This window comes from Myzus persicae, unplaced genomic scaffold (assembly GCF_001856785.1).
Source record: "Myzus persicae strain clone G006 unplaced genomic scaffold, MPER_G0061.0, whole genome shotgun sequence".
Taxonomy (NCBI): Eukaryota; Metazoa; Arthropoda; class Insecta; order Hemiptera; family Aphididae; genus Myzus; species Myzus persicae.
This window is the reverse complement of record NW_019103878.1, coordinates 853,307-866,051: the sequence shown is the minus strand read 5'-3', so window position 1 is coordinate 866,051 and position 12,745 is coordinate 853,307. Positions and strand designations below refer to the sequence as shown.

The 12,745-nt window shown below is 26.7% G+C and overlaps 1 protein-coding gene across 1 annotated transcript in view; it reads left to right on the top strand.

Annotated features, from left to right (window-relative positions):
* The first annotated feature begins 3,602 nt into the window (after positions 1-3,602).
* The window catches only part of LOC111035809, a 108,706-nt gene continuing 99,563 nt past the window's right edge, over positions 3,603-12,745 (top strand). The window contains exons 1-6 of the mRNA XM_022317591.1: positions 3,603-3,672; positions 10,454-10,498; positions 10,572-10,729; positions 10,799-10,920; positions 11,486-11,627; positions 11,724-11,876. Of these exons, the coding sequence (XP_022173283.1) occupies positions 3,603-3,672; positions 10,454-10,498; positions 10,572-10,729; positions 10,799-10,920; positions 11,486-11,627; positions 11,724-11,876 (690 nt within the window). The remainder of the gene's footprint in view (positions 3,673-10,453; positions 10,499-10,571; positions 10,730-10,798; positions 10,921-11,485; positions 11,628-11,723; positions 11,877-12,745) is intronic.

Genomic DNA, 12,745 nt, shown 5'->3' with positions numbered 1-12,745 from the left:
TCATTATACTTAATGTGCAAAATCGCTTGCATTATTTTTGTTACTAAATTATAATTAAAAACGTAGAGTCCTTGAAAGCATTATTTTCATTTTATTTTGCTTGAACTGCATAAATTATCATACAGGATTATAAAGCTTTAAAAAAATCATAAATTGTAAATTTTTAGTAAGAAATTGTATCATACTTACTGATACTTGATAGTAATAACAGTAGTGACTAATAATTATATAAATAATTACTTAAATTCTAACAAAATATTTTAAGTATAATTTTTAATTTTATAAATTGTAATGTCATGAAATTATTTCTTTTCAGTGACTTCTACATTTTGAGCTGCTTGGAAATTTGCCGATCGCTATTGGCCGTATGGCTTCCCTCAAAATAGATATCCGGCTATCCGTCTGTCTGGTTTCTAAGTGTCTCATGATGGAATTTTCAGTGCACAATTGTTACTGTCAACAACTTTATTGTGATTAATTTAATTGAAGTATACGATCCGAGTAAATGATTACAGTTTTACGCACCACTGTATAATGTGAATATTTTGGTTTACCAGATCACTGGTGAACTCATTTCACAAGTGTACCTAAAAATCCAAATTGCCAATTTATGTAGAACTAATTTATGCAAATGTTTTAAAAGCTTAGTGATATTACTTATTTCCATCGTGTAGGTATTCAAATATCTATGTTTAAGTTTGAAACTTTAGACAGGAGGTGGATTATATTATAATACGAACAGGTAACTCGTGAGACACTCACTGTGTTTCGAGGATAAAATGTATAAATGTTTTCATGAGTTGAATTAAAGTAGTATAATATTATTATCATAATATGGTTACCGTGATCATACACGTTTACATATTTTATATGGCAGACTTAGCTTGTAATTAGATAATATATTGTATTTAGCTACACTTTTTCAAAGTAACTTGTATATGAATTTTGATACTTCTTTGGCAGTGAGTTGTAATAAATGGATACAGTAGTTACTAATACAATTTTATTTTTTTAGTGTTTAGCTACCTATCCAAGTGAAGTACAAGTTGAATTAAATCGTATTTGTCCCATTTAATACACAATAATTTGGGTGAATTGACAAAACTATAAAACTTATGGTGAACAATCAACAGGAACACATTAATATGAATATTGTTATCTAGACATTCTAATTATTATTAGTGTTTCACTCATAAAACACTTTCAAAAGTAGAAAATAACTTTTTTATGTTCTCATCTTTAGAACCGACATAAACTTTAACTATATAAATATGAAAATAAAGCTGATTCTGACTTTATACAATTTTATAATAAAAAAAATCTTTGGCTTGTTTTAATAAACAACCTATCTATTCTGCAATAATCAAAAACTGTAAAGTATCTACAATAGAGATTTTAAAGTAGTAGATTTTGCACCAGTCAATCAACAATGTATAGACAATGTCACGTTTATAGTTTATCAGATAATAATTTCGAAAAATATGTCTTCTTAAAATAAAATTATAATATTATAATATAACTAATTCATATATATTAATACTTTAGACTTAATATATTTAGAATCATTATTTTATAGCAACTTGAATTTGGTTACAATTTCTTGAGTACAACGTAACTTGAACAACCCCGATTGCAGTTAGTCTATGTCGTGTCAATCTAGAAATGGTTTTTTTGCTATTTTATCTCGTTTTCCACAATTTATTGTCTATGCGAATATACACTTAAAAACTTTGCGAAGAATGCTACAAAATTCCTATATAACCCGACACATGAATAAATTATTCAAGTGAAACCATCGGATTTCCTTCTTAATTTCATGTATATTCTTAGATACGCCATTATTCATTGCGTTTCGAGGTTGTAAAAAATATACTCACATTTCATAATAACAATTTGGTTTAGTTAAAAATTAAGTGCAGGTAGGTACCTACATAAACAAAAGCACGATTTATAACGAATGTCAATTTTTCAATTTTTTAATTAACAAACAATAAACAAAGGTGAAAAATTTTTGTATAAGTAAAAAGTAAAAATTATACCAACATATTTTACGGTGGTAATACAGATTATAACGTAAATTCTAACATAAAACCAAACCAATAAATAATACAAAGACTTAAATATAAACAATTTGTTGACACCAATGACCTAATAGTATTGGAGGCGTATATTTTTTTAAACAAAAAATACATGCAATAATATTCACAATTATTATGAATTACATCTTTATGACGAATATCACCATACAAATTTCCACGGTTTTAATACTTAGACCTAAAATTGTAGTATATTATAATTAGAGATAAGATTTTATGACTTTTTCCCTTTAATCTTATGTAACTATATCTAAGTCAAAAATTTGTTTCATGTTTCATTGATTGAGAAAAATATTATGATATATTTTGTAAATTGTATTACATTTTAATATTGAATTTATGTATGGTAACAGAAATCTGATTCCTAAGTAATAATAAAAAAAAAGTTATAGTAATATTTAAAATAAATGTTGAATCATTTTTACTGTCTTTTTTTGTCATTAAATTATTTTGGTCATTTTTAGCACTTTCTTATTTCATAAACATCCAATCTCTAATTATAAAATATGATCACTGAAAATAAATCTTGTGATTTAACAAACATTTTTTCTCCAATAATGAGATACATAATTCCTCCACTGTTTATTAAAAAGAAAATATATTATGTCTTGTTCATTTTCCGCTAATAAGGATTAAAGAATCCTTTTTTTGTAATATTATAATATTTAATACTAATTATAATACCGTACACAAGTCACTGCAATCTGTATGCCTGTTTTTATAATATCGGTTATTTTTATTTAAATCCATTTTAATATTCGAATGAAAATAGATATAATTTTTGTCCAGTAAAATGTTTGGGGGCAAAGTAGAAGCTAATGTTTTTTTTGTAGAGGAAAATGGACAGTGGTGAAAAACAGTATCTTCTATACCCAACTATTCAGCCGTTATTTTTATTTTTACCCCGAACCAACATTGTTCATATCTTATAATAAATAATTACCTATCAAGAATCTAATTTGGAAAATCAATAATCTCGAAACGATTTAATTGTTCTCGGTAATTTGAGCGATATAGTGTTATCATAGGTAGGTGTGAGAGTGTATAAACTATAATAATAATGTAATAATGACCTGATCCAAACTGTACCTACACACATTGATCAGTGTAACACATATAATTTTATAAAATAATTTTATAACACATCGTAGATGATTAACAATTGTATGTAGAACATTCGTATCTCTAACAAACATAACCTTTGAACTTGATAACGGCCTACCTTATTTACTTGAAATATTTGACGCATGTACCTATTTAATGTAATACCGTCCGCAGAAAACTGTGCTCGCTGTCAGTGTTTAATTACAAATCTCATGCCACGTTTATTGTCGTAATTTTTGTTTTTTTATCCCTGCGTTCGCGGAAAATTGTTTTCTTTTATCGGGGGCGGTCTCGATCGTCTGTGATTTATAACGCGTGAAAAATCATATCGATTGATTTCGTTTTCAGAATGTAATCGTTTTAAATATATATATAACCAAAAACCAGACCAATACGGCAAAAATGAAATCTGAACACGTCTATGGTCTGATCGTCTTGACTCTATTCACCACATTGGACATAGCTTCAACATGTGAGTACCATAATCATTTTTATAGTTATCGATGAGAAAAATATGTTAAAACACTATGGAAATCGATACAAATTAATAATGTTAATTTTTTTTTTGAAAATTATAAGGTAAATTTATCGTAGTTTTTGTACCAATAAAAGCATATATTAAATGTATAAAAAATTTTACGATTCATTAATTTTATGATAATGGGTACCCTGATAATTCATTATGAATATTTTCCTCTGTGTTAATCATTATTTTCTATTATTAATGAATTTAAATTGACGCTATTTGTTGCAATAAAATATTTAATACTAAAAAAACGCATAAATTAAATTATGTCTTAAGTAAAAATAATCAAATAATTATAATTATTAGTACCTAAAGATATATTAATATAATTATTAGATGTTAATATAAAATTCGACTTTTAAACGAATTTTTTAAAAATCGACAAGTGGATGAGTCTAGGGATTAAGATTTTAATTGAATTCTGATTGTTTAGAAAATGATTTTTATGCTCAATCAAGATTTAATTAAGTTTGCTAATGGGGGTGAATATTAATTGCTCGATAATGAAATCAAGTTAATTGTAAAACAATATTATAATGGCTGCTGAGCCATAAACATATATATAAGCCGAGATATATTAATCTCATAAATTATACCTATCTTGGTTTATTTTTTGTTCAATTTGACATTTAAAAACAATCTTGATAAATTAGTTGCTTTTAACAAAACATACAACAGTTTACAGGTATTTATCTTGAAATGTATTGATTGCTCATGTTGAGCAATCAATTATTATTTATTTTGCAACAAACTTTGGGCAAATTAAATAAAAAATGATTATAAACTAAAGAAACATTATTTTTATGTGGGTACACAAAAAAAGTACTTTGTTAATTAGCTATATTTAAATTTTATATGAGCGGAATGAAGTGGCAAAGAGGAAACCCGCAACATTTTGGTCCACTACTCTGCTCATATAAACTTAAAATAGGTAGGATTTTTTAACTAATTAGGTAACAACTGTTTAAAAATTCGATGTTTGTTTTTAAAAATTATTTTTTTACTATGTGATCACATGTATGAATTATGTACAATTAAAAATAATAACGATAAGTAAAGTGAAAAATATTTTTTTTCTGCAAAATCTCTGTTTTTAGTTGAATTCGAGTTATATGAAAAAAAAACCGTTCACACTATTAGGTACAATACGAGAGTAAAATATACATTATGTAATGAATGAAACGTTTTGAAATTATTACACAAATTAATGATTTATGCACGTATATAGGTAAGCCACAATGACTAATTAAATTGACTAGGTTATATAATATTAATTAGTTACTGAAATCAATATGCAAAAATAGATATACAAGTTATAAGAATTTAGGTTCTACTGGCATATTTGCCACGACTATTTCTCTTCTAATAAAAGTATTATTTAGATTATTTAACGTTATAAATTCAATATCATAATTCTTCATCCAACATATATTACTCGATTAATAACTTATGTCCACCTTATTCGGGGACACCTGCAGAGTAGATTCACTCAAAATGTGCAAAACACTGTTGGTGTTAATATATGCAGTAGAACTTTACAGTGACTCTATGTTTGTTTGAAATCCTTACTCCTCATTAATAATTATAATAATACTTAAGGCATATTTTAATTTATTACTAAAAATTGTTCAAAATCTATTAACAAAAGTATCATTGTAAATGCATTTTTGAATTATTAATAACTATTTAATAAAATAATTGTTAAGTTATAGTTCTTGTTATCGGTTAGGTATTATAATATAGGCTAATACATTTAAGATTGTATCTAAACTTCAAAAAAACAATCACATAACTTGTATTTCGCGTAATCAGTTTCAAAGTTAATGAAAATATTTTCTTGCATTTGCTGTTTGTCAAATTATATATTTCCAATAGGTAGGTAGTTTCATAAGTACTTAAGCTTTTATCAGGCAAACGCAATTTTTGTTTAAATTGAAATGCACTTAAATCACTCAAAATCACATCATAAGTGAAAAAATATGGCAGAAAAATTAATTTGTAAAATGAAAATCAACCATGTAAAATTTACACAGGTTATTTGACCTAGATATGCAGCTAGCAAAAAGTTATGATCAAAACATCTATAAATGAACGCATTACACATAGAAATAATTATTGTAAATTACTTCAGAATAAAATGCATAGATAAATATATTATAGTCAATACTAATATTAGTATTACCTAAACAATAATAATTAAAATACTACAAACGTAAAGACACATTGCAATGCCCATCGACATTTAGGCTATTATCAATTAGGTACTTATCGTAAATGTTAAAGTTGAAGGGACCAACATTTTATTATTTTGAAATTCCGTACTATAAATATGTGTTTCTAAGGTAGTCTAATAGAGGCATAATATACCACCTGTAAAATAAATTGTACATTTTATTAAGTACATATCTTATCATACTTTTTTCACAATAAAATAAATAGGCTGTTTTTTAAATAATTTTTTTCCATTTTTTTTATTATTATTTTTTTGTCTTCTATTCAATGTGTACAGTTATTAAATTGTGCTCTCCACAAGTCGGATTAAGTCAATAAAATAAGTTGTTATGATTTTCACTGTAATGTCGAACTCACCTGTATTTATGTTAAGAATATTGGTTAGGCACTTATAACGTTGCTTTTATGATTTTAAACTGACAATATTCACAGTCATATTTAGTCATATTTAAAAAAAAAATTTTCAAGTTCGTGGAAATTGTATTTATAAAAAGACATCATTTTATATGTTTACTAAATATATTCATATAATAGGTATTACTAACAAATAATTGGATGTTCGTGTATTGTTGATCTTCGGGCTAAATTCTATACCGTCACACGTCAGTATGCATAACAATATTCCAATTTAATATTTTTGAGTGAAACCGTACAAATAAAAACATCAAAATGTACAGACAACGCATCCATATAAAGTGAAATCCATACAATCGTTTTTTAGAAAGCGATTATTAATCGTATTTATATAATATGAAGAATAATACTATTATTGTGTGCTCTATATTTACACAAAGTGCCATTTTTATCACGATGTTAAATCCCGACCGAGGTCATGCCGACATTCAAGTGCCAGACATTGTGATCACGGTCCCGAATTTTAGATTCCGAATGGGTTGACGAGTGCATTGCTTTTTTTACAATGACGTGTGATTTTATTTTATTTTTTCTTTCTTGTCACACAGAGGACGATAAAAAGCTCTACGCATTTTGTTCAGCGTCCCTCTAGATTGTAAATCAAACACAGAGAACTTAGGACTATTCGATTTTTGAATTTCTGATATTATTTTATAACAATGGCGAAAAACAAGCCCACCTAAACATTATAATATCGACCCGGTACATTTTTAGTCTGAATTTAAGCATGTGGTGAAAAATATATTGGGGGGGACTCAATAAATACATTTTTGTTTTCTAAATAAAATTAAATGTCGTCCGTAATACCTGCTGCTACTATTGCTAAATGTTTAATTTCAATTAATAATAAGAAAATCCGTTTTATTTATAGATTATAGAACAAAACTCATTATTCTTTTTTCAACGTGTTTGCATATTACATATTTTAATACTTACCTATAATACAAAATAAGTACCTGCCTATTGTTTGTCTGATGAACATTTAGTTTAAAAAATGAAGTTCCATATTATACAAAACATTTTTAATATGTGAAAAATAACATAATTTTACTGTTCATATTTTTGCCGTTGAATAATAATGATAAAACTGTGAGGGCCCTTGGATCGCAGCCCAATCAGCGCCTCCATAAATCTGGCCCTGTATATTCTACAACTAGACAGTTTTTTTACAATGGATTTTATACTGTATCGAATTTTTTATGGTACTATGGTTAACCCTATAAAAGTGTATTACAAAATGTGCTAAATTTATTTTTTGACGCTATGAACCATTGCTTGTTTGCGTCTTAGTTATATTACAAATCGTGAGCTTACTTTAAATCGACTTAGTTTATTAGTATTTGAAATATTGCACCACAGCTCAAAGAGTTCCTATTACTTAACTCTCGGTCCATTCTTATCATAAATCCTGTTTTCTTGATTCGCAAGCGAGTGATGTCATTGTGTAGCGTATATTTGTCCATTACTACTATGCTATCCTACCGCAAAGTATACTTTGAACAAAACATTTATTTGTATTCCGGAAACAAAAAACAAAAGAAACAGTTTCTTTTTTATTAGCTCATCTTATCTGGCTTCCTGTTTTAATTAATATTTTATTGTCCTAACTTTTGCCATAATTTATTATATTGTATCGAATTGTTCCATTTCTTATAATTTTTCCATTATTAGTTTCTCACATAAATCAATTATTGCAGTGAAGCTCTAATAAGACCTCATAACTCATAACTCGCATGATAAATAAATAAAAAAACAGACGGTTTACATCGAATGTTTGATTTTAAAACAAGGAAGTATTTAATATTGAAGAATTTATTTTTATGATTATTATTTAAAACAATATACCACCTATATACGTCATGTAAAATGTAGTATAATTTTAAGACTAGTCATACATAATTCGTTTACTTTATTTAAATTGTTTATCTTGATTGTTTTCTCGACGTTGAAGATATAGTTAGAAAATTAAGAATTTTAAGATAATATGCAATATTTTTGAGTAATAAATGATAGTTTATTTTAGTTATTATTAGAGACATGATATTGGTGATCATAAAAAGTGCCAACAATTTTAAAAAACAAACTATGATTTAATGATATAAAACTACAAAAAGTTACTTAACATTTTTTTTGAATCAATAAAATAATACGTCAATTCATATGCCAATGTCAATTGAATCTTACTTATCAAATTTATAGGATACAATTTATAAATTTAGTATTTATTTTTCGATATTATGAATGTTATGTATAAGGGTCTCAAAGTATGTGTATAGTATGATACGCAAACACTGTATAATTGTACTTAATAAAAACAAAAACTTTCCACCGATAATAATACAAATATTTTTTTTAAATGTCAATATTTTATTTTAAATTTTAAACTAAAAAAATAATATTGGTACATATTATTAAGAAAACAATTTCAAACCCCAAAATTTACTAAAAGGTAATTTGTTGTTTATTTATAGGGTTGCCATTAGTTAAAGATATAAATAAAGAATAAAGAAAATGGGTTTAGACTAGTCCGACCACCGTGTGTTGAGATGGGATTACTTGAAGTAAAATAAAATAATATTTAATTTAATGTTTGTTATTTAAATGTACACCAAAAGCCAATGTCCTTATGTTTGTATATTTTATAGTTGTATTGATTAAAAAACTACTTGAACGATTTTGACCAAAGTTTCAGTGATGGATCTTAGAGATATCAGGAAAACATAAAAAGTAGTTTGAACCACGTTTAGAAATATACCAAGTGGTTTATCCAATACGCCCCAGGCGGATTTCCCATTTTGGTAAAATTAGTTCACAAAGTGAGGTACGCACTTACGCTGATTATTGGCACATGAAGTGTTGTACACTAAAACAGTACAACTGAGTATACACCTGAGATTGCCCAGAAATGTTTATTCATTTTTTCTTGGGTGAAGTAGGGCTATACTAACGCTTGAATACTAGTATAATACATAAAACCATTATAGCTTATTAATATTTAATTCATTTTTGTATTTATTACGTTGAAATACAATTATGTCAACTAAACAACAAACACTCAAACAACAATTATACGTAAACTTAAGCGTTAACCAGTATTTTCAATAAAAGGAACGTGACAAAATGATTAACTCATATTATTATTATCTGATCAAAGTCCAATTTATATGCACAGTTACCATGTCTAATCACTTGAATACCTACCTATTTACACAATAATTGTAATCATGACTATTTATACAATAAATAATTTAAATAGAATCTTCAATGGAATTGATTGTATTAATTACAATAATACTTACGTTCTTATTAAGTTATTCGTATTTATAGATAGTATAATACGCAATTTATATTCAATAAAATACCTATTTTATTAATATATTACACATCTTAACAAGTGCAATATTATTTGTTATTTATATTTTATAGGCTTCTTGACTCTTGAGCACTACTTCAATAAATCGAAATAGGTACCTAATACACAGATAATAAACATATTATTACAAGCTATTTAATGCATCGAACTAAATAATTTCATAAGGTAGGTATAAACATATTTTCTGAGTCATTCAGATTACAAGATTTGTAAGTTGTAATAATATGCTGTTCCGCTGAATCTCCAACACTCATTTCTTCTCGAATGGGATAATATTTCCTTCAATAGTGACACATTTTTCACACATTATGTCTTTGTGATAGTCTTGTATTCAAAGTGGTACCATGATTGTATTGGTTTTAAATTGATGGTGCCTTTTTTGACCTATGATATGTATACTATTTTTTAAAAATAAATTTGGTACAAGATCACAACGAATAGCAGCTCTAAATTTTAGCTTTTAATTATTGTACTGGTTGAGAATTGAGTCTACTAGGTATACTTAATAGTTTAGTACATTAATACAGTCAGGAAAAACAAAAATAAGACACTTGTTATTTTTTGTTAAGCCTTTCAAATTTGACGCGATACTGCAAGGTCTATAGCATTATTGTATAGTAAAAAGTTATAATAATTTATACATTTATTATTATATACATATTTTATTATTTGAGATTTTTAATTTTAATGATAATTCATTTTTTTCAGATACCACATCTAAACACAACAGTTGTTCAAGATCTGCCTGTTACAGTACGAAAACCTCACTGATTATTATAATATCTAAGTTTATTTTTAACACATTATCCATTATTTTTTACTGTAGATGAAGGAAAGTTCAATTTCTTACCCGGTACCATTTATGTGTACAAACATTCCATTAGTACACAGACGACGTTTGATAAATCCAAGAACACAGCATCGATCGCAGAATTTAATTTCAAAGTTCACATTCACATTCAAGAATGTGACGGGTTTATGTTTGTGAGTACCATTAAAGTTCTATTCATCACTAAATTTGATTCTCTGAAATAATAAGTTGGTTTTTTTTAGATTACTGATACTAGCATTCATAAGGGAGTGAAGACTAGGAACTCTAACACTGTAGACGAAGAAAACTATTTAAGATCAGATGACGATGTCCTTTATGAAGATTTGGAAAGAAATATGTTGAGGTTTGTTATGTCCTGAACAGAAAAAAATAAAAAACAAATTGAATTAATTTTATATTAACAAAAAACCGTTATTTTGGCTCAGAAATTGGTTTCCTCATACAAATTTGATTATTTGACATAATAAATTATTATTTATCAAAAATAAATGTCAATGAAATGTTAAAATCTTCATGTTAGCTTTACTATAAAGTGATTTCAAAATAACTACGGGCATGATTCACACAACAGGAGAATTTCGTTTTACAATATATATGATTTTTAATTGGAAAATAGGACTCATATTAATTACAACACAGCATTCACAACGGTGTCACCGTGTCAATGCGTTGGTGTTCGAGTAATTGGGCTTCTGAGGAGGAGGGGGTAGGAATTCGTATTGAATTCTTATTATTTTTCAATAAATTCCTTCTTTTATGGTTACTAATTAGTAATTAGTATGTAGGAGTGTATTTCATTAAATTTTAAATTAAAAACTAAACGAGACGATCGAAACCAATTATACTTGACAATAAACGTACACAAATACAAAATATACTTTGAATGAATAAAACAAATTGTTCTATAGATTTTCATTCCAAGATGGTCATATTAGCACGGTCTGTCCCAATGAAAACGAACCGGTATGGGCTTTAAACATCAAAAAAGCTGTTCTATCCACGTTCCAGAATCGTATGGAGAGATTCGATATTCATCACATTGTCGCAGAGGTTGATTGAATTTAATTTTTAAAAAAAAAACAAAGATTTTATCTAGTATCATCTATCACATTTTTTGTTTGATTTCTACATCTTATTTTCTTCTAGAGAGACATCAACGGATTTTGTCCTACGGCATACACGTTTTTGAAGTCGAATGGTACGCAAATAGTAGTAGACAAAGTAAAGGATATTTCAGAATGTACAGAGCGATACCACATGCATTCTATAATTCCAACTTCACCGTACGTTTTCCAAAGTGTGAGTCAACAGATTTTTTCGCTGTATTACAATTGTTTTTAAAATTCTCGCTTTTAATACTTTGTATGGGAAATCGACTTAGTTTGACGTTTTTCAACTAATTGAAACATTACATACAAACGCATAGTCGAATAACGATCATTTGAATAAAATAATAAGTACTTTTAAGCTGTCATAACTTTTATGCTAATATAATTGAACAGAAAAACGCATGAATTACATTTTATTACGACGAGTTAGGGAAAAATCGACAATAATGTTTAATGTGCACTTTGTTGAGTAGACCATACAAGGGTTTGCTTATTAAATTAATTAAAAAAAAAAAAAAACAAAAAAATGTCTACATTATTAGAACAACGATAATTATAAAAATGAAGGGAAGGCCATGTGCACATTTAATCATAATTATTTCCACTAAATCCAATAACAAAAAAGCATAGCAATTACAATAAAAGAAAATGCATTGATTTTAAATAACTTAAATGTTTTTTTTTTTATAATAGTTATACTTTGTCTTTGTGAATAACATTCTCAAGACCTCGAATGATTTTCTTATTTTGTATTTGGATTCGATGATTATATCATTACATTACTTTATCAAAAGCATTTAATAATTTATGAACTCCTTAATTGGTTTAATAAATGCAACTAAAATAAAATACTCTGTCAAATAATTAAGAAATTTTCCATTTATTCTTTACAAAGTGTGAGAAATAAAATTTGGAAAAATAAGTCAAAGGAAGAAGTTATTTAATAAAAATTAGAGTCACATCATTGAACAAGAGTTTAAATTTGAAATATTAAATAGATTGCATTAGTCTAAAGTAGGTTGGTTAATATTATTAAGATCTGACACTCATTCTTGAACA